Source organism: Onychostoma macrolepis, chromosome 06, assembly GCF_012432095.1.
Source record: "Onychostoma macrolepis isolate SWU-2019 chromosome 06, ASM1243209v1, whole genome shotgun sequence".
NCBI classification, from domain to species: domain Eukaryota; kingdom Metazoa; phylum Chordata; class Actinopteri; order Cypriniformes; family Cyprinidae; genus Onychostoma; species Onychostoma macrolepis.
Window position 1 is genome coordinate 18,405,762 of NC_081160.1, and position 26,667 is coordinate 18,432,428.

The window sequence follows — 26,667 nt, forward strand, 5'->3', positions numbered from 1 at the left end:
TTGCATGTAATTATGGATACTTTGCTGTTATTGACATAGTAAGTAATGTAACAAGGACACTGTAAAATGAAGTGTTACCTTAATCACTATAATAGCTAGCTAATAACAATAAGTAGGCTAATGTCAAGCAGCTTTACAAAATTCATTTAATCCGAATATTTTGAATATGAATATGTATTTTAACTATAAACTATATTTAAGTTCTAGCCATATTTCCATGAAAATTTTCTTATTGTGAATCTGAATGTGATATTTGCCCTGGAAACACACGGAAACGAGAAACGAAACTGTCCTATTCTTAAGCAAAAAGATGAAAAACTAACTGAACACAATGTCTGCATTTAATAATGTATGTGCAGAGTGATTATTTTGAGAAGTTTCTCTTCAGACTGGAACTGTCGAATATCAAGCACCACACTGTCTGCTAAACTCATCCTAGACTGACATTTAATATGTTTCCACTAAAATCCTATCCGTAATCTGCTTGCCAACCAAGTCCGAACAGTAAATGGTGAGTTGACAGTATGTTTCCATACTAATGAAAAAAGTTGCGGCCTGTACCGCATATTACCACATGGCTGATATGCATGGTCTGTTTTGTGTGTAGTTACATACAGAAATTAAATGCAGATTTAGACAAGAAGTATGAGTCTTTATTCTGCCCTGTGTCATGCTTATGTTCTCTCAGGGCCAAGACCATGTCAAGATGACATCATTAAACATCTGCTGGCTGCACAATGAGGATCCCCCCTCTGTTATAGTCATCAGAGACAAAAACAGAACAGGAGTGTGAGGAGAACAACCTCACACAACAGACCCATATTTCCAGTCTGAGGTAACCATAAAAGTGTAACTGTTCATTCATTTACTTAAAAATGAGAGCTTAATATATAAGCCTAGCATTGAAATTTCTCTTGTCATGATGGGGACCTATTACCAGCCAGATGGTATTATGAAAATATTAAAAAAATATATAAATAAGATATTTATGCATACTCCTCCACTTGATATTTTGAAATGATGAGCAACACTGAGAATTTGAGAAATTCAGAAGAATTTTATCAACCTGAAACAGTTTTCATGTCATTTAAGACCTACAGTTCCTATGTGCATGTCACTGTTGTTTTTTTATGCTCTCCATATTTAGAGAAAGGATTCATTCTAGTGGTCATAAATGGAAATTACATCTAAAATGGAAATTATGAACTGACTCAAGATCAAGGTAATTATTTCATATAGGCTATCTGAATTTTTTTTAAGCACACGTTTAAAATGAAAAAAATCTAATCTTATGTCATCATTTACTCACTGCATGTGACATATTAAAAAATAAATCAAAAGCATCAATTCATACATATCTATATATAAAGCTCAGTTGGTTGTACAAGTCATTTCAACTTAAATTACATTAAAGCAGCTTAGAAAATCAAGATGAATTTCATATAACTTTTTAAACAAAACAAAACTTATTCTGATGAGTTAAAGTAATGTAAAAAAAAGTTTACATGACTTACTGATGATATAATTTTTATATATCCATTTTTGGGTAAACGACCCTCTTAAGGTCGGGAAGAATTGAAGTAATAATTATCTGATAATAATGATCTATATTCAAGAGCACTTAAACCAGTTCAGATTACTCAGCACTCAGAGAATAATGATAAAGGAAATCTTTATCAAAATGCTTATCAGAACACATGAACTTCCTCATGTCTGGTGTCATTTATCTCACTCCTAAAAACTTTTTTCACTCACAGATCAAGAAGCTGTGATATAGAAATAGCACTACACAATACAGTGTTATTCTACATACAGAGGATTGCATTTCTATTACAACTGGCAGTATTTAAAGTGGTGTTCTGTTTGGCCGATTCATGGCTAATGGCAAACCCTACATGACACCAAGGTGTGTCACTCAAATTCAGAAAGCAAGACTCATTCTTTACACAGTTCCTGATGCAAACACCCATGTTGTCCTTTGAAATGAACATAGTTAATGTAAAAACCACAATGTTGGGGTGGAGAAACCTGTTACAGGAAGCAAGAAAGCACATGTTTAACTTCTTTCCTTAATCATGTCTCATTTCTCCTCCTTTTCAAACCTGTATTTCCTGTCCCACATATAAGTTGTTCTGTCTTAGTCAGGCATTGTCAGTGAGTGCGCGAGTGACAATGGAGGACAGCACAGAGGAAGACATTGAGTCTCTGATTGAGGGGATGGCCTACATCCCTGGCCACTTTCATTTAGAGCTCAATCTGAACGGTGAACCCAATGGACCAGTCACCCTTCGGCACCGGGATACCCAGCTCAAGCGCGAGAGCCTCAGGGCTGAGCTTGAAGCTGAGACGGGACGACTGCAGTATGCTGTGCGCAATATGCTGGGCCTGCTGGCCTTTCATGTAGACGAACTGGAGATGGCAGAAGAGGCCTTTCACAGCATCTGCCAAGAGGATCCAGAAAACCTCAATGCCTGGGCCAACCTGGGTTACGTATATGATCGCCTGGGTCGCGAGCTGGAGGAGGGGGAGTGCATGGAGCGTGTGGCTGCCCTTATGGGCCCAGAGATGGGGGAGATCCAGGCAGACTGTAGGCTCAGGGTAGCACGGTGCTTGGCTGAACAGGCATACGCACATCTTCATGATGTGGAGCTGGAGAGGGACGAAGATTTACAGGAGAGACTGACATCTGCGCTGATGTTATACAACCGCGCACTCGATAACGGAGAGGAACTGGTGAGCACTTCACAAATTCTTATGTACAGGGAGATAGTTCATACAGCACATATCATTATGTTTTGGGGGAGTTATACCATGTGATATTTTATAAACTAGGCTTGTTATAAAAAGGTCAAATTTTCTGATATTTTTAGGCTTATTGACCTCGATATATGGTCATGAGGGTCCGCTGGGGTCTTTTTTTAAACTAAATAAAAAAAAAATTAAAAAAATTAATAACCAGTGAAGTACTTTTATTACAATATTTTTTTGTAAATAAAATAATAATAAAAGATTATAGCAAACGTTTTTAAGCTTTTTCTACGTTATGATATCAGCTTTTGATATTGTTGACACCCAAAATATTTTGGAATAATTTTTTATTCAAGCCAGTTTTTATTTGTCATTGTTTATAAGAATTGCAGTTTTTGAATGAGTTATGAATTTTTAGATATAAATAACCATATTTCGTTAAGTTTAAACTTTAGTTCACCCATTTTCTTTAACCCTCAAACAAAACACAGTAGTACAACATATTTGGAAAACACCTGTTATAACAAGGAAAGGAAAATTCCGTCTTTTTTAAATAGTCCATTGTTGTATGTTGCTTTATTTCTTACAGATACCAATAGAAGAAAAAAGAAGTTGGTATTTCAAAATGGCATCAATTTACATAAGGTATTTACATAAGTATTTTTCACACACACACACACACACACATCATCAAACAGCTGACTGCCTATCTAAGCATTTGAAGGAGCCATTACTTATCATAAACCAAAACAATAACCTTTGTTTGTTTTAATAGGTTAGATGGAATTGTAAGGGATTCAAAAGACATTGACCTCACAAGACTCAACTATTTCAACAAGGGCCTCAAACTTCTCACAGAGACTCTAAAATCTGACAACACACATCTCAAAGGTAATTTCATAAAGTAGATATGATAAAGATTTTTAATAAAGCAATACTCACAGCTGGATTTATGTTCATAGATAATACCATAAATCAAGGACCGATTATGGTCCTCAGAGGCCCTCAGTTGTGAGATGTACAAATACAGCAAATGTGTGGCATATATTGGATACGAAGTTACAAATGCAATATATGATGTGTTTATTTTCATAATTGCATTTTTGCGATTTTGTATAATGCAAAGGTATGAAGCCCAGCAAATGACATGCTGAATAAAAAGACTTTGTAGCCACAAAGTAGGAATTCATTCCCACAATTTATTAATCCATGGCTATACATTTTTCTTGTTATAGTTCTATCATTCCTACAATTTTAGTCTATTTCACATTGAAAAATACTCACTGGCACTCATTCAATGAGGGCACTGGCTATATTGAAATGCCTTTAACTGAAAATTGAGTGTTTAATCTTATCATTATACATTACTGACACTCTATCCTCCAATTTGTTAATGTTAAGTGCTTTGACACAATCTGTATTGTTAAAAGCGCTATATAAATAAAGGTGACTTGACTTGACAACCAAAGGCCCCAATGGAGAAGTGAAAAGTTCCACAGACCAGCCTTTCCGGTTTTATGTTGTCACATGTCATGCTTGGGACTCTTTAATGACCTCTTATCAGTGTCTTCTAGCAGATCTCATTAAGACAATGTATTTGTAACTCTCATTACTCTTTAGCCCTGGCCTGGTGTTACACTGGTCTCATGCTGGAGCAGACAGAGGAGTTCTCCACTGTGCCAATGTCAGTCCATGACTGTGGTTTCTCCGGATCTGACCCTTTGACGTATTACGGTTCGGTACTGTATGTCAGCCCAGTTAAAATTTAGAACGTCTTATTGTAGTCAAGCTAATAGATCAGATTCCAGTCTTGAGATTATTTGCACACATTTCCTCTGTAGCCACAACATGTATGGGTGTGACATGTTGTTTCTTGACACAGGTGTTAGAAAGATGTGCTTAGGCTTCTGTTTGATATGATTAAACATAAACTGATAAATTGACATGCCTATGCATTAAAGCTAACAATACTATGACTATGTGAATAATGATGAAGTGTAAAAGACTCTAAATGATTAGATTTGTTCTCACTGCTGATTTCCACAGGCCATTAAGATCGCTACGGATGATGCATTCATACTCAACAGACTAGCAAACGTGTTCTTCCTGTCAGGCAAACTAGAGATGGCCACAGGTGTCTGTAACATGGCCCTGAGTGTCCTGCCTGATGCAGAACTCAACTGGCAGGCATACTGCACTCGCGCCAAGGTAAGCAAAATAATTACCACCCAATTTTTTTTAACATGTGGCTGGATATGAAAGCACTCACAGACATTGAATATGTTAAATTAGCGGTGTATTTGTTTATTTTTTATTACTTCCCCTGGAATAATACCATAGGATAAACTAGGATGACAAAGCAGATGCTTCTGCAAAGACAAAGAAACACCCACTTTGTGACTCATGATAAAAAGTGATCCAAAATGTATGGACACAATGTGTGGGTGTTACTGCATCTAAACAACCAATTATGTTAGAGCTGCTCCCTTTAATTGGCCCTAATTTTAGTGGATTAAATCAGTTCAGTGGTGAGAGAGAGAAAAGAAAAAAAAAAAAAGATGGGAGAAAAAAATATTTATTTCAAAGCTTTTGCTTTCTCTCATAAATCATAAATGTATTGCACTTCCTGAGAAACTTTAGGTCCACTTGCAAAACGTTTGTGATGGAACTAATATAAGATGGAAAGAATACAAAATTTCAGTGCATTTGCAAACAAATACTTTTTACGAGTGCAAAAGAATTGAGCGAACACAAAAGCATTGAAATATAACTTTCTTTCATTTTTTAAAGGGTTAGTTTAATTCTGCCTTTGTTCATCTTCGGAACACAAATTAAGATATTTTTTCCAAATAATTTTTAGGTCTGCTCTATATATGTGTTCATTTCTGCCCACTATTTTTTTTTTCTAATCTTGTTGTTATAGTTTTAATGCACCTCAGAATATGTTATTGCAACCTTTTCTCCAGCTTAGTGTCACCACATATGCAAAGGATCTTGATAAAGCCAAGTGTGGCCAAGGTGGCATCCCCGACCGTCAGATTCTGAAAGCGGCCCGTGCTGATCTGGAACGTGTTCTGGCTGTGCGACCCTGTTTGAGGACTCATTTGGAATTGGGTCAGGTAGATATGAGAACATAAAACATACACTATGGTCAAACATTTGGAATAAGTCCCTTATGCTCACTAAGGCTACTGACTTCACTATCACTTTTGATCAATATTACTTAAAGAATCAGTATATTAGAATGCATTTTACAATAGCACTGTTTTTTTTCGCATTCATTCCGAATGTTTGACTGGTAGCTTAACTACTAATATAGTTAATAGTTTAAGAGCCTAATAAATCCATCTTTCAGGTTTACTACTACATGGGTGTGGACGCCCTGCAGGAGAGCCTGTTGGTCGATGAGATGGCGATAAACCAGGCCCTGGTCAGTCTATCTAAAGCTCTGCAGTGTCCTCTGGGCTCTACAATCTCTAAACTACAGCTCCTGCGGGGTCGCTGCCTGATGCTGAAAGGAGAGGAGCAGAACGCCATTGACTGTTTTAGGAAAGCGCTTGAACTGGAACCTCCTAGTGTCCAAGACACGGCAATCCTGCGCTGCCTGCTACAGGCTATTCTAGTGAGCTTCACCCAGAGCGGGAACGACACGGGTCGAGCTATTATCCAATTAGAGGAATGTTTAAAGCAGGCAGAAGAGCGATACGGCGCAAACATTGTTCAGACTGAGTTGAAGGTACTGTGCCGATCACACACGGATGAGGTGACGGAGCTCTCAAAAGATCTGGTGAGGAAAGGGAGGTTGGAAGTGGTCAAAAAGTTGCTGAAGAGTGTACAGCCACAAGGGAAAAAGTTCTCAATGTGAAGGTCCATGTCTATTTGAAAGAGTCTATGGAAAATGGGAAGGGAATCCAGATAATGTTCTGATGGGCAATTATGTGATGTCCATGAGCTGTAATAATGTAGCTACTCATTTCAAAGTAGAGGTATTGGTAGTGATGTGTGATGAACAAGGAAAATGTGTTCTAAAATTCTAAGATTATTACTATGGTGTTAAAATCCAAAAGGTTGTTTTGGAATGTTGTCTTTATGGAAATTCTTTCCTCCAGAAGAGCCAGTTAAACAAGAAATAAGTGTTTAAACCTGGAGATGTACTATGGGGTTCACAAGTCTCAGACCTCATTGAAAATCTGAGATTTTAAAAATAATAAAAGAAAAACTTTAATTAATTGATTAATTTGATGAAAACATTAAATACTATACTATTTCTGGATCACTAATAAAATAAGCAAGTTTGTGAAACTGATCATGTGAACCTCTTTGGAACATTCTCAAATCATGCTGGACAACATGATCAAGTTTTACACAAATGTGTGGTTCAAGCTGGAGTGCTGCTGTCATTAAAGCAAAAGAGGAATATAAAAAGTTAAATTTTGCAATATCACTTGTAATAAAAAAATGTCATTATAAAAATCATAAAAACATGGCTTATTGGAACCGTATGGCATTTCAGTTTCAACATTTTTATTAAAATCATAGATCGTTTGATGTAGCTGAATGAAACCTCAGTAAATGAGGTCTGCATTAAATAGTAAACACTAAATCAGTCCAGCACTGGTTAATGTTGTCTAAAAGGCTCCAACATCGTTGAGTCTAATTTATTTTACCCAGAAACTGTTTTAAAGCAATACTCCACCCAAAAATGAGTTCTGTCATCATTTATTCACTCATGACATTCCAAAACTGTATGACTTACTTTATTTGTGGAACATAAAAGATATTTTAAGAAGTGTCTCATTGTTTTCTGTCAATACAAATGGAAGTCAAAGGGCTCCAAAGGTAATAATTTCTTGTGTGTCCTCTAAAAATAAAATAAAAATTAAGTCATACTGGTTTAAGTTTACTGAGTTAAATATCTAAAAATAATCAGTTTTATAACTGTATTTTACACCTGTAATGTTTTATATCTCAAATGCACATGAAATAAATTTTTCCCCCGTTGGGATGGTGCATGCTTTTAAGGTGAATCATTGATGTTGCAGCAAAAGAAATCCACTTCAAAGTTCTGCCTTAATCTCTAGAGTTTTCTCAAAGGGTGGGGTGAGCAGAAATGTCCTTAATAGCAGGAGGGTGATTTATAGCCAAGGCATTTAAAGTCTTTTAAGGTCCAAACAGAAAATCATTTCAATCTTTGGACCTTTTTTCCTGATAAAAACTGCTTAGAAAATGGAGAGCCTGATACCAGCACAATGAAACTAGGTGTCCCTGCCTTCACTGAGCACCTGGAAAGAACAAAATAGAGAGGAAAAACATCAGAGACCTATTTAAGCAGTGATAAAACTACTTCGAGGAAATTCCTCTGAAATACCTTTGGTGCTGAAGAATGTTAAGAAGTGACTTTTCAAGATCAACTTGATAAAGGTTTCTTTTTTCAGGATCCTCAAAAAACAGCTGAAAAAAAAGAAAAAAATTTGAGGTTAAAATTTTTTTTTTTGGTATCTTATCACATCTAATTTAAATTCTAGCATCAGAAGATGGTGTCTCTTTGTAGATCTCTTTGCATACTGACCTGTAGATTTTGTGGCTGATATTTTCTTTCTGAATCCCAGGGGGGAAGCTCTTCACCAAACATTACTGCCAAATGGTCCATGAAGCTGAACAACCCAAAATAAGTTATAAAAATCAAATCTATATTTACAGATTTTCAATTTAAAGTGCCCCTATTATGGATTTTTGAAAATTACTCTTCATGCAGTGTGTAACACAGCTCTAAGTGAATGAAAACATCCTGCAAAGTTTTAAATCTGAAAGTGCACCGTGTATAAAGTAATTGTCTCTTGAAAGAAAGAGTCAACAATCATTGAAACGAGTCGTTTTTAAAACGAATCCCAAATTGTTTCATGTTGACGTCAACATGAAACATTAGCATATTGCCTGCCTACTTGTTGCGCACGCAGACCTGAGAAAAACGTGATTTTCGCATTGGTCTGAATGAAACTGCACATTCATTCTTTGCCACTAGGTGCCGCTTTTGGAAAAGCTCACAAATACTGCTTTAAATGAAATCGACCAATGTCTGCAGATTAGCGTCACGCAAAGGAGGGGTTTGGAAAAATGAATCGTTAAACGAATCGTTTGGGAGTCGTTGAGCAAATAAGGTAAAAATAAATGCATATTATAAGAAAATGAAAGTGTTTTTTGACCTTGCATGGGGACTCCCAAAACAAGAACCTTTCATAACCCATAATTAAATAGGGGCACTTTTAAGAATAAATCAAATTCCAGCAGTAATTTAATATTTAGTCCTTCCTTCATGATAAAGATACACATTTTGACTTTGTAACAAACCTGGAGTTCTCGCAGAAAGCAGATATGAAGTCCGTCTGACTGTGCTCAGGGTAGAGGAACAGCACTGGCCAGTGAAGGACTCCCTGCTCATCCATATAAACATGAGCTCCTGTGGCCTCCTGAGAGCCGATTCCATCAAGCTCCAGATCCGCCAGGGCTCTAGATGCACCTCCATCATCATCCTCACTGTCTGAACCCCTGTGTCGAGAAGGCTTGGTCTTCAGAAGTTTAATGCCACGCTCCTAAGTTAAAAAAAAAAAAAAAAAGTCATTAAAGATTTAGCTCTTTCAGAACTCACGTTTTTAAAAAAATACTTTAATTATAAAACTCTATATCTACAGTACCTTAATGGCAGCTAACAATGCTTCTTTCTCATTCTGCTCCTTCTTCACTTTAACTTTAGCCTTTCTGGCATCTCTTTCAGCTTCCCTCTACAGTAAAAATACATTAAACAGAAGCAATCAGAGCAAAGAAAATGAGATTGGAACATTATAAACAAAAATATGCACAGTTTGGTAGTGAGGGATTATAATAAGAAAAAAATGCAAAAAATAAGATGGTAATGCACAATTACAAACAAATAAAATGAAGAGTTTAATTGTAATAACTGGAATTGAATCTCACTTTATCACATTCTGTAAATCCTTAAACCTTAAATGCTTTAAAGGAATAGTTCACCCAAAAATGATAATTTACCAAATTTTTAAACTTACATGGCTTGAGGAGTTTGTTTTTTACTGGAACAGATTTGGAGAAATTTAGAACTATATCACTTACTCACCATTGAATACTCTTCAGTGAATGGGTGCCATCAGAATGAGTTCAAAGAGGTGATAAAAGCATCACAATAACTAAAAAGTAATCCACACAACTCTAGTCCATCAATTAATGTCTTGTAAAGTAAAAAGGTGTGTGTTTGCAATAAACAAATCTATCCTTGAGACGTTTTTAATTTCAAACCATTTCTTCTGTTAAAATATCCATAAGTCCTATATCCAGAATATTGCTTTCTCCAGTGAAAAAGTTGTCCTGTCTGAATCAGGAGAGAAATATGCCCAAATCAAGCACTGTTTGCAAGTGAAACAAAACAGTTTAAAAAAAAATATATCAGTGGATTTTGGTATGAGAGGATAACAGGGGATGGACTTTATCACTGGAGGAAGTGTTATTATGGATTATGAACTGATAGTTTGGCCAGAAGTTACAATTTAAAGTTAAAACTCCTTAGTTATGGATTTTTATTTATTTATTTATTTTTTATAAACACACACTTCACAAGACTGATGCACTGTGGTGTGGATCATGTGTCTTATTGTGATGTTTTTATCAGCTGGCACCCATTCACTCCAGAAGATGAACTGGTAGATGTAATGCTAAATTTCTCCAAACATGTTCTGATGAGGAAACAAACACATCTACATTTTGGATGCCCTGAGGGGGAGCACATTCTCAGCAAATTTTCTTTTTTTTCTTCTGCTTCCTGTCAGGACTTTCTACCTTCTGTTTATCTGCTGTGGCTCTAAGCTCCTGTAGTTTCTTGTCGGTGGGAATCAGCCCGAGACCTTCATCACACCACTGCAATGCTCCTGCATAATTACGCAGCTCCATTGAGCACTGTGCACCTAAATACATACCCAAAATTATGTACTTTGTACATAATTATTTTCTGCACAAAAAACAATTGCTTTCGTGAAGCAACTAAGAACTATAGACACAACTCACCTCTGATTATAGCTTTAATGTGATCTGGCTTCAGTTTTTTTGCAGCTGTGGCATCATTCAAAGCCGAACGCATATTTCCTGGAGGAAAAAGATAATTTCATACACGAAAGAGGAAAAACTTCATTATAATGACACATTTGCAAGGCAAAATATAACTTTAACATAGACTTGTGTGTGTGTTTGGGGGAATACTGACTGTACCTAAATGGAAATGTGCAGCTGCACGGTTGGTGTACAAAACTGCATTGAGTTCAATATCCATGCAGTTCTTTTTCAATCCTTCTGTGTAAGAGACTATAGCTTTCTTATAATTCTTCTCCTTAAAGTACTCATTCCCCTCATCCTTTAGACTTCTGGCTTTCTCTGAGGAGAAAGAATTAATGTATTCAATTGTAATTTAAAGGAGGTACACTGCTTACATGAAGAAACAATTAAAACGAAAATAAAGTAAGAAATAAAGAGCTTCGCACACCTTCAGGTGTTCTGTCATCATCGTGGATAATGGACTGAATGCAGGCGAGATCAGGGTGTTTCTCTGGGTCTATGTTTTTTGGGGCTGTCTTCATAAACATGGGCACCTTATCAAACTCCTGCAAGATTTAAAACTAGTATTTATATATAATAACAAGCTGTGACAATCAAATGCAATGTTATAGCACACTGCTTGAATTTCAGTAACGTCATGTTCGGCAGTGACATACTGTAACCAGTGTACTTCACTAATGCGACAGCTCTTACCTCCTCCCAGTTGCTTTCATTAAAGGCATTTTTGTATTTCTGTGTTTTAAACTTCTCCATAAATTCATCTATGCCGTCGTCACTGTCTTCGCCTTGCGCTGGTGCAGCCATTGTTTTTCTTTTTAAAAAAATTCTGTGCTATTTCCACTTAAATAAATGTGGTACCAGATGTATCTTAACTCGTCAGTGTTCAAAGAGTATCCGCTATTAGGAGCTAAACATAAAACTTCAAAATGCGATAAAACGGTGAATAAATTATAGCAAAGAACCACATGGCCTCAGCAAGCAAGATGTTCCTGTGCTGCTTGACACACATTAGAGACGCATTACCGCCACCAGCTGGTCTGGAGTGAAACAAAACCTGTTTTCTGTCAGTGATACCAAGGAAAAGGATATCAAAAGACTTTGTAATACGGTATAAAGTCAAGTGTTGATCATATTGTATCAAATATTTAATTGACCACGTAATTAAATCAGGGTCGCATAATTTATTTATCTTAGAAGGCATGAAATATTGGCAACTTTTTTTACATGGCCATATACTGATTGGAAAATCACTGTCATCTGTGACGCATTAAATATGCTTATTAGCATAAGTTACCTTTCGAGCAGACTTTAGCTACTTTCCATTAAAGGATTTGGCAACACTTACCTTAACTTGCTGAAAACAATTACTGAGTTAATTTATTTCTTTTTCAAATGCTTTAGATTACACTTAGTGAATCTTGGTGGCTCTATTATGACAAGAACAAAATGACAAAAATATAACAAACAGATCTATTTTATTATCAACATTTCCTTGTTATAACATTACAGAGATTTCTACATCACATACTTTTATAACAGACAAGCAATGCTTGAACTCTCTTGAACACTTAGCCTGTAAAATGTACGCAAAAATGTTATAAAATAATATTAGATAGTTTCAACTTTACTTAAAAGATCCACTAGCCCCTCTTTACTAAGGAACATGGTCTCTTCACTCTGCTGACAAATCACCTCAAAGCTGGGCAGATCCTCTAAAGCCTTCTGTCCTACCACCACCACATATGGATACCCTAAAATTTTAGCATCCTTCAGTCGTTTACCAATGGTCATCTGAACCCTGTCATCCAGTACCACCTCTCCTCTCAAGTTTGGTAGACTGTTTCCCAAGCTTTGAGCCAGTTCCTCAGCCACTTGTGTGGCTTCATTCGCTTTGCTGCCCTTTTTAGGTGGCAAGACACACACTTGATAAGGAGCGATCAACCCAGGCCAGCGAATAGCATCCTCGGATGACATAACCTCTATAGAAGCAGCAAGTATTCGAGTGACGCCAAGTCCAAAACACCCCATCTCAGCCACTGCAGGCACATTGGATGCATTAACGAACAAGGCCCTAAATGCCTGTGAATATTTTGTGCCGAGGTAAAAAGTGTGCCCCACTTCGATGCCTTTGGATTCAGTCAGTGTGCCCGTTTGGCACTGTGAGCACTCAGTCTGCCCTGGTTCCATGGTTTCAATGTTGGCAGAGAAGCCACAGTTTCCACAAACAAGTAACTGGTCTTCGCCAATGTCTGCTGGCAGCTGAAACTCATGGGAAAGTGTGCCTCCTATGTTGCCGGTGGCAGCTTGTACCTGCACCCACTTCAAGCCCAGTCGGTCAAATATCCGTCCATACGATTGACACACAGAGTGGTATGTAAGAAGAGCTGCCTCTTCATTAATGTCAAATGAATACATGTCTTTCATGTAGAACTCCCGGCCACGTAGGAGCCCAAACTTTGGCTTCTGTTCATCACGGAACTTGCGTGTTACCTGCAAGACATAACCATGTTATCTACTTACATACATAACATATTTACATGAAACAGTAGTTAGGGATTCACAATAAGAAAGACTCTCGGGACAGTTGACAGAACTGCGCTTGAACGGACAAATACACACTAAATTTTGTCAAAATGCCCGTCTTGGCAAGTATCCTCGCAAACACAGTCAGTTATGTCTTAAGTTAATGTAAACAACTGAAAAAGAAAATGAATGTATATTATTCATTGGTCTTCAAACAACAAAAGACAGAAAATCACTCGCTTGGCAAAAATAACTTTATTAACTTTCTTAAGGATTACTCCATTTAATTTATTGAGTCAAGAACTATGCAATATTTAAAAAATTTATTTGCTTAGGAATTCTGTACCTGATTACTATTGTTTGACTTACTTGAGACATGATTTTTTCCCACATTTGTATCTTGGTTCTACAGTATTTCTTTGTGCTATTCCTCATAATTTATTTGTTTTGGATTTATTACTGACTGTTTACTTGTTTTATTAGTTTTTATCAACTTAATATTAGTTAGGTTTGTAGTTTTTTTGGAATTCATAATTGTGAAATTTAATGGTATTTAAAATGTTGGTGTCATAACCTTATTTATTAGAATACAAGATTACATGGGTTAAAAACAACAAAAACAATAGGCCTAACTATTTTTTCATTCATTCAAATTTAATTACATTTTTTAATTTTATTTTATTGCCAGTGACAATTTTGGCTAGGCAAGTAAAGCGTTAAGCCCTATTTAAAAAAAAAAAAAAGCATCAGTGAAGATACCTGGTACAGTAGAAGTGGCAGCTTCTTGTAAGATATCGTCTGGGAAGCAAAAAGCTCTGTAACTGCTTCTTCATGAGTCGGCCCGAGGCAGTATTCAGCATTGTGCCGATCCAGTAACCTGAACATCTCTTTCCCCATAAGCTCCCAGCGGCCACTCTTCTTCCAGAGTTCTGCACTGCACAGTGCCGGCATGTCAACTTTCTGCCCACCGATCGCATGCATCTCTTCATCAATGAGCCGAACCAGCTTCTCCATGGACCTCAGAGCGACTGGTAAGTAATAGAAGCAGCCAGGGTTGGAGGAATGGATAAGCCCTGTCTGCAGCATCAGTCTCTGGCTGCGACATGTCAAGTCTCCTCCCTCCTGACCCTCCCGGAAGTTGGACGGCTGGAAGAGGCGAGACACAAGCAGTGGTGGGATGGTTGGTTTGGAAGGGACAGAGACGAGGGGAGAAGTGTGGATGGCACATTTGATGTGGCTTCTTTTTAATGCTTTGAAGAGCGTCCTGGACATGAGGGCTGGGAGCTTGCGATAACAGTGATGCATAAACACCTCCATTTTTTGACAGCATAAATTCTCTGAGACTTTTGATGAAGAAACAAACAGAGAACACCGTGAACAAAGGTATGGTTTACAGTGGACAACCAATTATTCCACACAAGAGTATGCACCTGCAGAAAAAAAATATGGAGAAATGAAATGTCTGTTATTCATAAAATATACTATTTTTTCTACACTGTATAAAATTTCAGAGATATAGTCAAAAAATGTTATATTTACCTATTATATGCTTTGCTGATTCGTAAAAATATAGAATACTAAGGTATCCTCGTGCATTTACGTAATATTTAAGAAAAAATGTCTTATATTTACTTACGTTAATATGAGAGAGAGAGAGAGAGACTTACAGTTATGAAATATTCTTTATGGTTTAATCATTGTCATTGAGTATGTTAACATGTTGTTAACATGTCAAAACGAACACTATGTTGTACATTTTAGGCGAAACAACTACAAACAAATGTATTCAAAACTCCAGCTTCAGAATTTGATACTTTTGATCTGATTTATCTGCTGTCAATGAGACTGGCTAGAAGCGAAGACATGCACAGAAGACATTATATCACAGAACAAACGTCAAACTTACCGTGTTTTGTGTCCTGCTTATACCTGTAAAATCGTGTCAGATCAATCTGAGATCATTAATTGGAAACTGGTGATTTTACACATGAATAAAAAACTAAACTAAAATTCTCCATATGACAGAATGATGACCTTCTTCTTCTGGTAAATCGCGCAGCGAACAAGTGCACCACAGCGCCGCCTGCTGCATGGAAGTAGAAACGCGCACTGTAAAGGTCTAGTAGGAGGAGTCTGTTTCTATGGAAATTTCAAACAAGAAGCCTCAGCACCGGTTTGTTGTCCTGCATGTAACTTCAAACTATCAAGCTAACCGCTTCTGCATTATTTTTCGCTTTTAAAAGTGTGAAACATGTCTAACACAACAGTCAAACAGAAGAGAACCGCTCTGAAAGTCGCCAAGTAAGTTCATACATAACAAAAGAGCAACTAAAACACTTTATTATTAATTGTAGTTGAGTCTGCCAGTCAGCATGTCACAACCAGTACATACGAAATTTATGTATATGAGTTTTAAAGTAGTATCCTAAGATTTGATGCCATTCTACTACTAAAACTATTTTTAAACTGCATATTTAGTCCTTTACAATTTATTATTTTGGCTTGAATTGGTTTGTTTACGTCTCTGCCTTATTGGCTAAAGCAGGTTTTCTTTCTTTCAGGTCATCCAAAACACTGAACGTATCTTCTGGAGTATTTCGTGTGAATCAAAGCATAACAAAGACCATCAACCCTTCAATCAGTGGAAAGAGCTTTAGCTCAGCAAGCGACAGTAAAGTTCTGGACAAGAGCTTGGCCCAAACACCAAAACACACTGTACAGGTCATGGGTGTTTTATTATGAATTTGTATGTGGTACTGTATTCCCTATATGATTTTTTGAATTTCTAAGAGTATCTATATTTGTACTTACTTCGCCAGGTGTTTGATGAACATGGGCAGGACGTCACTCCTCACCTGTTATATAATCCAGATCCTGGGGTTTTACAGCCTAAACAAGGAATATTCCCTGCACATGATACGTCATGGACTACCATGACAGACTTTCCCTCGGTAGCCTTCCAGACCACCAATGCAAGCTTTACTGGACCATTTACAAAGTAATTGAGGGGAAATGTCAAAATATTACTTCTTTGCCACACTTGGAGTGAACATAAATCTGTACCACACAGAACTATCCCACTTTTGCTGCTATAGTAACAAAAAAGTGATCTCTGCTGTCATGTCAGGTCTTTTTTCGGGAGCGTTTCAGCATCCAGAACAAGCCAGACAACAGAATCAGTGACTGATGAAACTAAAGACTTGTTAGTGAAACCAGACTTGTCCAGCAGTCTTTCAGGTTTTTATTTCCATTCATATTTTTATTTGCCAAGTTTCCTCATTCATTATCCGATGAATTAATGTTCCAGTGTAGCATTCTGATATTCCACTAAATTTTGGTGTTTTTGCTCCATACAGATGTTCAGGCTCGTAGAGAGGAGGTGAAAGAGCAGGTCAGGGAGGACATAATGGACAGGGTGGTGGATTCTTACCTGACTGAGACGGAGACCATCTGGATGCTGGACATTCCTGCAGTGTCTGTGTCAGTAGATTCAGAGGACGCTGAAGCAGTCAAGTGAGTCACATTTATTATCATTTTTCCCAGTAATAAGATTTAGTCAGTTCTGTGAACTAGAATGACATTTGACTTGTCGGACATTCAATTTATTTGTATTTCTTTTGACTAGCTAAACACGCTCAGTCACTTTTTCCATGGTGCTAATCTGGCTGTTTTTTGTTCTTGCATTTTAAAAGGGAAAGAAACAACGCTTACACGGAACTGTGCAACAACAGACAGGGCAATGATATGTATGTGGAGCGATCAATGCAAACATTCAATGATGCACCAAAGACGAAGGAGGTCCAAAGTGATAGCATTACAATGGTAGACAAAGGTAAAATGTCAACACAAAGTATATTTACTGTATAATCTGCCCTTAAAATAAAAGGGACTTCATTATTTATATGCAATTTTTAACTTCCCTACCCAGCTGTCATGTGCACCACCTGGGACATGTATGATTCATTCTGCAATGAAGGTGATGTCATTGAAAACACTGTGGTGTCTGCTGAAGGAAGTAAGGCGACTATCCCAGTCTCCTCTTCAATGAGTCACCTCCTGAACCCTAGTGGTCCTGACCAGAGCATGTCTGTGTTTAGCACCACCAGTACAGGTAATTAAATGTTAGAGTAATGGTTTCCAACTGGTGGATATATAATCATATAATTCTGCACAGTAGGATAAGAAAATAAACAGCTTGTGCATCCAGTCATACTGTGTTCTATTATGGTACAAATTTATCTGTCATTCGGGAGAAGCTAAACTAATTAAAAAGACATAATCACTGACAGGTTAAATTATGATAGCTCATGATAGGTTACGGTACTGTGGCTGTCAAAAAAATCTTGTATATGTATATGTATGTATGCCAATAATACATTCTTCTTTCCTCTTCTTTTTGTTTCATATTTGGCTCTTTAAAACAAGCAATGCAGTTATTTCACATTAAAAATACATGAATTTGTATCCTTTTAATTCAGTCAGTGGCTCAAGCGCTCATCTCGAAAAGATGACTTGTGTGCTTCCAGTGGAGGAAGAGCCAGACCTTGAGCTGATCTTACAGTCAGACAAATTCAAGCAGGATCTGGCCGTGATGGAAAGAGTGGTTCTGGCCAATATCTTCCAGCCCAAGCTTGCTGCATACAGACAGATGCCTGTAATAGAGGGTGATGTCTTTTGTTTAGCATCTTAGATATGAAAAAAGATCAGACGTTAAATGTAGCAGTAGTCTTTTGTCACTGAATATAAATGTGACCCTGGACGATAAAACCAGTCATAAGTTTCAATTTTGTCAAATTGAGATTTATACATCATCTGAAAGCTGAATAAATAAGCTTTCCATTGATGTATGGGTTGTCAGGATCGGACAATATTTGGCTGAGATACAACTATTTGAAAATCTGGAATCTGAGGGTGCAAAAAAATCAAAATATTGAGAAAATCACCTTTAAAGTTGTCCAAATGAAGTTCTTAGCAATGTATATTACTAATCAAAAATTAAGTTTTGATACATTTACGGTAAGAAATGTACAAAATTTCTTCATGGAATATGATCTTTACTTAATATCCTAATGATTTTTGTCATAAAAGAAAAATGGATAATTTTGACCCATACAATGTATTTTTGGCTATTGCTACAAATATACCCCAGAGACTTAAGACTGGTTTTGTGGTCCAGGGTCACAAATATTTTGATATGAATATTTGCTATTTGCTAGAATGTTTATACTGCTATGTTGAACAGACCCAGACTGTGTGCAGACACAAATAGAGGAGGAAAGCTGGACAGAGCAGTCTAAAAACTCCCTGAGCCCATTCCTTGAGCATCTTTGGGTCTTCAAGTGTGAACTCACCAAGGGACGAAATGTTAGCAGTATGACCTGGAACAAGAAAAACCCAGTACTATCCATCTTACCAACACATTTCATTCACAATCTTTCATTCAATTTTTTTTGTAATCTTTGCTGAACAACATGTGATTCCCTGCAGGATCTTCTTGCTGTGGGATATGGACAGCTTGATTTCAAAGATCAGAAACCTGGACTTGTGTGCTGCTGGTCTTTGAAGAACCCCACGGTATTCTGCACACTTCAGAACAAAGATAAATATCAGATTTAGCCAGTGCAACAGTGTTTATTAAGTATTTTATTTATACAGATGCCTCAAGAGTTGTTCATTTAAATATTGTGTTCATCTCCAGTGGCCCCAAAAATAATATAAGGGCATGCAAAAGCCACTGTATTTTTTTTCCTGTTTGTATGCCTTAGCATGTCATATCATCTTGTGTTTCTGTGAATATTCTTTGTTCATATATTTCAGTGGCCTGACCGAATCTTTCATTGTGAGAGTGGAGTCACTGCTCTGGATTTCTCAGCTTGTAATGCCAATCAGTTGGCAGTAGGAATGTATGATGGCACCATTGCCATCTATAATGTGCAGACCACAGAACAGACACCCATCATTGACAGCAGGTGGGGCTGTGAGCATTCCTTCTTTTGATCAGCAACAGGAAGTTACAGGTTGTAACTTAGTTACAATAGGTTTCTCTGTATCAGTGGTTCTCAACTGGTGGTTTGCGACCCAAAAAACATCCAAAAATGATGTGCATATAGTTAGGGTAGCAATATAAATAGACTTCAAAGACATCATACATTCAATCGAACTCTGTAATTTGTTTGGTAATTTATCTAAAATCTAGCCAATTATTTATTCCTGATATTCAGAAGATTCATTTATGAGGCTGGTAAGTCACACTCCTTTTTGCATGTAATTTTGCATATTGCATTTGCTATGGAGTTCATGATCATTTCTAATAGTAATTTTTGTTTACTTTTGCATGATAAACGATTTTGGTACTATGTTGACACTTGATGAAAAAAAATAATGCATACATACACACATACATACATAATTAAAACCAATTGAGAATTGCTGATCTATATAACCTGAAAGTCATATAGTGCCTATATGGAGTATATGCATATCAAAACTATTTTTTAACAAATTCAGAAATATTACAAAGACTTAGCCACTTTGTTAAGTCTCTTAAGAACTAGTATGACCAACTAGCAGTTAGCCAAGGGGTTATGCCTCTTATTTTTTGGTATTCAAATTAAACCAATCTACATTTTTATGTAACAGACTTTTAAAAAAATGATTATGAAAAATGAGATGTCAAACTTGTAAGACTAGTTTAAGTATTTTATATAACCGGCCACAGATCTTATCTTTATTTTTTTAGTGCTCGTAATGCTGCTGATTCTGAATTTGACAGTAGTGAAGTCAACGCAATATCGGGACACTGTTTGTGTACACAATGCTATGTCATCTTCTTAACAGTGACTGCGCCAACATGCACGCGTGTCCGGTGTGGCAGCTCAGATGGGTTGATCATGACACAGGTCTGGCTGGAGAGGATAAAGGGGAAATGCTCGTCTCTGTATCAGGTGATGGAAGAATCAGCAAATGGATCCACTACAAAGGCCTGGAATGTGTTGGTATGTTCAAATGGGGAAAAAAAATGTCATCATTTAATCACCTTCTTATTTTTTCATTTTGCAAAACAAGAACACACAAAAAAAAATTGCATTTCATATTTTAGTCATATTTGTATTAAGGAGAAATCATGTTTATCTGTGCTTTGTGAAATTTTGCAGGCAAAATCCAGTCATTTTAATAGGAATCTGTGTGATTGGGAGTTTTGCATAAGGGCAGAAAAGTTCCCATGCAGATGTGACTACTCCTTAATACTGTACAAACGGGCTAAAACTAATATTTTGCCACAACTGGTAACTTCAGAAAATTTACTGCCCATTTTTACAGACCATGAAATGGTTTGTGCATTATTGTTTTTGTTATTATTATTATTTTATATAATAAAAGTACAATTACAGTACTCATATTTATGGTTGTTTTTACTTTGCATTCAAATCTTATGGAGGACCAAACCTGCAGAAATTAAAAATAAAATAAATATATAGATAAATAAATAAAGAAATGTAATAATAGGAAAATAAAGAAAGAAATGACTTGATGACATAAATATATTTCATTTGTAATTCAGTTAATCCTTTTAAATATTAATTTAATATTTTTATGTATTATTTTATGTACTTAATTTTACATTTATTTTTATTCTTTTTAACTTTTATTTACTTATTCTTTCATTTATTTTTTAGATTTATTTAATTAATTCAGTCATTTATTTATTTATTTTTAACTTCAATGAATAACTTCGATAAATAACTTTTTATTTATTTTAACAAACTTCGATGTCTTGCGCTAATTTAATCTGATGCTTCTGCATGAGTTCTCGACCAGTGTTTCACCAGAGCTCCGCAAGGACCGCCTTCCTCATTTCCATGTTGCACACCGAAAAGTAAAAAGAAATAAATTAATAAGTAAATCTGGAAATAAATACATGTGGGAATAAATAAATATAAAAAAAATAATGCATGAAGAAATACATTTAAAAATAAATAAAATACAGAAAATAATACAAAGGAAAAAAATAATAAAAAATAAATTCAGGATTAAATTTTATTACAAATGTACTATATTTGTTTTTATCAAGTTATTAATTAATTAATTTATTTTCCTGGTATTACATCTCTCTCTCTCTATCTATCTATCATAAATCATAGAGCTTTTATTTTGGAGTAGCATTTACTGTGAATTCGAGTGACTCAGAGACAATGAAAATACGGTTATCTTCAAGTTTTTTTTATTATATAATAAATAAAAAGAAAACAAATAGATAGAATACAAAAAGATTACAAAACCTAGTATTATTTTTATTTTTTATTTTTTTTAATAGAATAGAATTACAATAGAGAGTGCTAGAGTTAGAGGGTCAAATAAAGATGGAAGAGGTGTTTTTAGCTGATTCTTGAAGATGACTAAGGATTCAGCTGCTCTGATTGAGTTGGGCAGGTCATTCCACCAGGAGGGAACAGTTAATGTAAAAGTCTGTGAAAGTGATTTTGTGCCTCTTTGGGATGGCGCAATAAAGCGACGTTCACTAGCAGAACGTAAGCTTCTAGAGGGCACATAAGTCTGAAGTAATTAATTCAGGTAAAGGGGTGCAGAGCCAGTGGTGGTTTTGTAGGCAAACGTTTAGTTTTTTGTTGTTGTTGTTGAAATAGCCTCATTTCTGAATGTTTGAGCCATGTGTTGCCTAATTTGTAATTTGTCTGAGTTAGATCTGATGAAACTAAAGTCGCCTAACATGATAGTCAACCACCAGCGGTGGAACCCGAAGATCTTATCCCTGGCTCCGGGGCTGTGCTTCGATTTCCATCCTAATGTGAGGCCTACCTTGAAAACAGTAGTACATCTCACATATGCACACATAATATCAGAAAGCTGCGAAAGAGACTTATTAGCTCATGTTGTTATTTCACAGGATTCAAAAATATACCTGGCTGCAACAGAGGAAGGTCATATTCACAAGTGCTCTTATTCATATAACGAACAATTCTTGGAAACTTACAAAGCCCACACAGTATGTAGAAATGTTTGTCTCATTTTCCTTCTTCATATATCTTTAAACATTTACACTTACTTTTTCCTATTCACTCTGCACCTTTCCCTAGGGTCCGGTATATAAGGTTACATGGTCACCATTCTGTCCAGATGTTTTCCTAAGCTGTTCATCAGATTGGACTATTTATCTGTGGAGACAGGATCTTTCGAAACCCGTGCTGGGTTTCACCTCTGGTCAGAAGGTTGTGTTTGATATCATGTGGTCCCCACACTGTGCTACTGTCTTTGGAGCGGTCCGTGATGGCAAGGTGGAGATCTGGGACCTGAGAGTCAGCAGGTAAGATCTTGCGTTCTATTCAATAAGATTTATAGTTTTGAATAATAACAATTTTAACATCATTTTTGGTGCACTCCATTTTTCTTTAACAGTCTGGACCCGACGATTGTGAGCGTGACCAGTCCGGGAGTGAATCCGACGGCTCTGCTGTTCACCCCTGAGACAGACTGTGTTCTGGTGGGGGACAGTGAGGGGCAGGTCACTGTGTACAAGCTGAAGAACCTCCCTGCTGGAGACAGCACGCAGGTCAGGCCTTATCTGTTCATTTCCATGATGTTCGGTCTGTGCCATACTCAAAGTAACCCATTTACTCAAATGTCGAAATCATTTATATCTCTTGTGTAGGTGGAGGCGTTGGAGGATGTAATTCGGACCACACTGTCCAGTCAACACACATTAGGAAAGACTGACAGAGATGCATAGGAGGGTCAGGCTGTTTGTCTTTACCACTCCATCATCATAATTTATATTCTCTGGCAGACTGAGCGACTCCATTTTACATAACAATGGGATTACAGCACACTGCCTGTTTGTGCTTCTTTGTAGGAATAAAAATACTCTTACAAAACAACAAGCAACAACAAAATTATAGTATGGTTAATTGTGATTAGGTGAATGTATTTGTTAAGCCTTTGGTCATTACATTTGGTCATCGATTTGTAATATTAAATATATATTGTAAAAAAAGAAACAAACAAAACAATTTTGGAGATAACAGGCTTGTGTTTCAAACAATATATTTTGAAAGCATTTTTGCATTCAGGCATTGGTGAATAACAAAACAAAAAAAAAAGTTCCCCAAATAATTGTTATAAAGTACTATACTATATTGTCATACGATATCGTTTTTTTGTTATTTGTTTTTTGTGGGAACCACAGACAGAATGTAAGTGTTTGTTCTATGGTAATGGACAGACAGTTTTATTACCACTTGGCCTCCACACATTACAGCTTATCTACAACATGAGGACCATATCACACTTTTAGAAATGACTCATTACTGAACTGTTTTTCTCTCTTGCATCTCTGAAAAATCTATCATCTGAGCTTTTTAGTACAAATCAAACAATTTAGCGAAGAAGATGCAACTCCGCTTATATAAGAGAGCTTTTAAAAAGAACAGCTGTGACATTATGACAGGAAATGGATCCTGCTTGTTTACTAATGTATATGGGACTTTTAATCCATATGGCATATGGTCATTTATACATTTTAAAACACTTTCCCAAATGAGTTTTTGTGTTGAAGGACAAGTTGGTATTATATTAAGTATGCTTTCTGAATTTAAAATTTAATTAAGAGACATTTATAATAGAATATAATATTCAGTGTTTCCCTGCCTTTGGCCTGAGACGCTGGGATAGGCTCCAGCGTTCCCATAACCCTAGTGGGTTTGGTGGATAATATAATAATCAAAACAATGTTTCTGAATGTCAACTCTCACTTGCAGCTTATATTATGTTATGTTATATTATATTATATTATCTTCACTACCATTTGCAGTCATTTTAAATTTAATATAGCATAAAATGAGAGGTAAAAACTGAAAAAATGTGACATTTACTGTGTTTTCTAAATTGAGATAAAATGTAATTAACAGTAATTTGATATATAATATAATAAAGCAATATTTATGTCAAGCTTATGATAGCTTAATGTACCACAAATGTCCTTTATCACAAAATCTCATATATTATTATATAATATACTAAATGTCTGTTAATGAAATTGCAATTGAATCCAGGAAACAAACTATCGTTTTCTTTCTTTCTTTCCATATTTTGAAGCATATATAATGTAATAATTTGATACCAATTACATTAGTTTTTTCTTAATATTCTTCCTTTATTATGTTCCCTTGTATTGACCATGGATTTTTATGTTATTTTGTCAGTAGATATCATACTGTTAATCACCTCATAAAACCATAATGGCATAATGGCATTTGCACTACTTTTTCTCATAGACCAACTAGGTTTAAGGGAACAGAATTTGATAGTCACATCAGCAGATAGTGAACATCTGTTTTGCTCGGGGAGCAGCGTTGGTCTTTATGTGACTAGATTATCCATTCATTAAGGAGAATATCACTGCAATGAGACCATTAAACTGGAGATGTTAAGAGACAACAGCTTGTCCCTAAGGATGTAATTTCATTTCAGATTGGGGCAGTAAAGCACCTAAATACCTGCTGGCCTTTGTTTTCCGATCAAAGTTGTTTGACTTGAGGGGATCGAGTAAGTGTTGGGTGGGGTTTGGACAGGATGGAACGGTCCAGCGTGAGCCGTCCAACATGCCGCCATAAATTGGGGTCCCGTCTCATGGGCTAATCAGACGTTCGCCAGACCTGAGAGAGGTTGGCAGAAGATAGAGAGGATCTTAGAGAGACAGAAGGAAAACGTAAGGGCAGAAGAGGAGGAGCCGCGCTCACTGAAGCCACTATGAGAGGTTTTCACCGTCCTGCTCTGCTGCTGCCCGTTCTGCTGCTGTGGGCTGTGTGTAGCGTGTCAGACGTGCAGGCTGACGTGAAGACAGTCAAGCTGTGCGGCCGAGAGCTCATCCGCGCCGTCGTCTACACGTGTGGCGGCTCCAGGTGGAGGAGGTTCAGCAGTCCGCAGGATATGGAGGGTGAGTTTGCTGTAGCAGAGATTCATGCCAATTCTAAAAACGTCATTGTGTGTCTTAAATGCTGATATCATGTCAGTGTTGGGCTTTAGAGCAAATCTAGTTAGTTTATATATGAAATAAAGTCTCTTTTTTTACCCTTTTAAACCTCTTTCTATATAAAATGAATTGTAGTCATCTCTTAATAATATGAATGCAATCAGTAGAATTTTTTGATATGTTAATTGCTCTAAAATAATAATTGTTGTACGTGCATGCGCATGTTGCATGTGCAACAGCCCTGTCATCTAGAAGTTCTGTTCATTTTGAATAGAATCTAGATTAAGAAACTATTTAAAACATTTGCAATTAAGATTATATAAGAAGAGAGATAAATGAATATAATGCACCACATATATATAGTAATGTAACAATAATGTCAAATAAACTATAGAAAATACATTCTAGTTTGAACAAGCAAGACAAACTAGAATGTTTGTTTTCACTGTTTATTTGACATTTGCATTTATATTTTTTTCTCTCTAAATACTGTTCTATAAGTTGCTATGAAACAAAAGTTTTTGCAAATTACCTATATGATTGTATAAATATCTGTGCATCTCTGACTCTTTCTTACCCTTCAAGTCTGATGATTTAACAGAGCACTGCTTTAATTGTATCAGTGAGATCAAGTCTCTTCCAGTCAACAGATAAACAACGTCTGGTGATATTACATTCCCATTAGACTGACACAAGTTGAGTTAAAGCAGAAAAACTCCGGTGTCATTTTCTCCTGCCTCACATCACTTCAGACCTGATTACAAGCGATATAGACTTTACTTTGTATTTTGTGTTTGTCATTTCACAGGGTTTTTTAACGGAGATCTAAGCAGTGCTGAGGATCTTAGCGAGAATCTGGGATCTGACCTGGCCAGGCGAGACCTGAATAGTGTTTGTTGTCAGTTTGGCTGCAAGAAAAGCGACCTCACATTGCTCTGCTGAGAAACGAACCTGCGTTTTTCTATTTGTCTCACCATGTTTTCTTCCACATCGAGTACCAAATGAATATGAACACTTCTCAAGTGTCCTCTTAAGTGTACAGTCGGTTGTAATTCATTTAACAGCTTAATTTGCCAGTAGATGATGCTAATTTACATAAAAAGCATGTCTAATTTGGGATTGGATCACTTGTACTCTATGCACCATGAAAGAGGTTAAATATCAAGTCACCAACAGCAGTGAAACTACATAATGAGGTGCACAGCAGTGATCATGCATTTAAAGTGTTTAATTCTAACTTGTATTTTGCAGACTTTGTCAATAAACTTTATTGCATATGCATCAAATGTGTTTATTTC

General features: G+C 36.4%; 5 protein-coding genes across 6 annotated transcripts; 3 read left to right on the forward strand and 2 right to left on the reverse strand.

The window, feature by feature from the left end:
• The first annotated feature begins 180 nt into the window (after positions 1 to 180).
• On the forward strand, positions 181 to 7,537 carry ttc22 (tetratricopeptide repeat domain 22). The gene is made up of 10 exons (XM_058780164.1): positions 181 to 511; positions 689 to 835; positions 1,148 to 1,222; positions 2,142 to 2,733; positions 3,338 to 3,393; positions 3,524 to 3,639; positions 4,369 to 4,487; positions 4,795 to 4,956; positions 5,715 to 5,867; positions 6,104 to 7,537. Exons 4-10 carry the CDS (start codon positions 2,173 to 2,175, stop codon positions 6,611 to 6,613), a joined length of 1,677 nt encoding a protein of 558 aa, XP_058636147.1. The 5' UTR covers positions 181 to 511; positions 689 to 835; positions 1,148 to 1,222; positions 2,142 to 2,172; the 3' UTR covers positions 6,614 to 7,537.
• Positions 7,492 to 11,912, reverse strand: ttc4 (tetratricopeptide repeat domain 4). The gene is made up of 10 exons (XM_058780165.1): positions 11,557 to 11,912; positions 11,291 to 11,408; positions 11,020 to 11,181; positions 10,819 to 10,896; positions 10,594 to 10,718; positions 9,441 to 9,527; positions 9,097 to 9,338; positions 8,318 to 8,402; positions 8,117 to 8,199; positions 7,492 to 8,030 (listed from the first exon to the last, which is right to left on the reverse strand). The coding sequence occupies exons 1-10, from the start codon at positions 11,665 to 11,667 to the stop codon at positions 7,928 to 7,930; spliced, it is 1,194 nt and encodes a 397-aa protein (XP_058636148.1). The 5' UTR covers positions 11,668 to 11,912; the 3' UTR covers positions 7,492 to 7,927.
• A 407-nt stretch (positions 11,913 to 12,319) lies between these two features.
• pars2 (prolyl-tRNA synthetase 2, mitochondrial) lies at positions 12,320 to 15,477 on the reverse strand. 2 transcript variants are annotated; one of them, XM_058779169.1, is made up of 3 exons: positions 15,293 to 15,477; positions 14,146 to 14,729; positions 12,320 to 13,353 (listed from the first exon to the last, which is right to left on the reverse strand). In XM_058779169.1, exons 2-3 carry the CDS (start codon positions 14,701 to 14,703, stop codon positions 12,472 to 12,474), a joined length of 1,440 nt encoding a protein of 479 aa, XP_058635152.1. In that variant the 5' UTR covers positions 14,704 to 14,729; positions 15,293 to 15,477; the 3' UTR covers positions 12,320 to 12,471. The 2 variants fall into 2 exon arrangements, with proteins under 2 accessions (XP_058635152.1, XP_058635151.1); XM_058779168.1 differs by having other exon boundaries at positions 14,146 to 14,816.
• A 76-nt stretch (positions 15,478 to 15,553) lies between these two features.
• dnai4 (dynein axonemal intermediate chain 4) lies at positions 15,554 to 23,981 on the forward strand. Its single transcript, XM_058779151.1, has 17 exons — positions 15,554 to 15,687; positions 15,948 to 16,107; positions 16,206 to 16,384; positions 16,514 to 16,623; positions 16,743 to 16,899; positions 17,079 to 17,218; positions 17,315 to 17,497; positions 17,865 to 18,050; positions 18,629 to 18,783; positions 18,874 to 18,960; positions 19,204 to 19,355; positions 20,224 to 20,381; positions 22,086 to 22,189; positions 22,289 to 22,387; positions 22,479 to 22,705; positions 22,798 to 22,951; positions 23,051 to 23,981. Exons 1-17 carry the CDS (start codon positions 15,638 to 15,640, stop codon positions 23,126 to 23,128), a joined length of 2,379 nt encoding a protein of 792 aa, XP_058635134.1. The 5' UTR covers positions 15,554 to 15,637; the 3' UTR covers positions 23,129 to 23,981.
• A 1,002-nt stretch (positions 23,982 to 24,983) lies between these two features.
• On the forward strand, positions 24,984 to 26,612 carry insl5a (insulin-like 5a). The gene is made up of 2 exons (XM_058779152.1): positions 24,984 to 25,333; positions 26,178 to 26,612. The coding sequence occupies exons 1-2, from the start codon at positions 25,147 to 25,149 to the stop codon at positions 26,309 to 26,311; spliced, it is 321 nt and encodes a 106-aa protein (XP_058635135.1). The 5' UTR covers positions 24,984 to 25,146; the 3' UTR covers positions 26,312 to 26,612.
• The last annotated feature ends 55 nt before the right edge of the window (positions 26,613 to 26,667 follow it).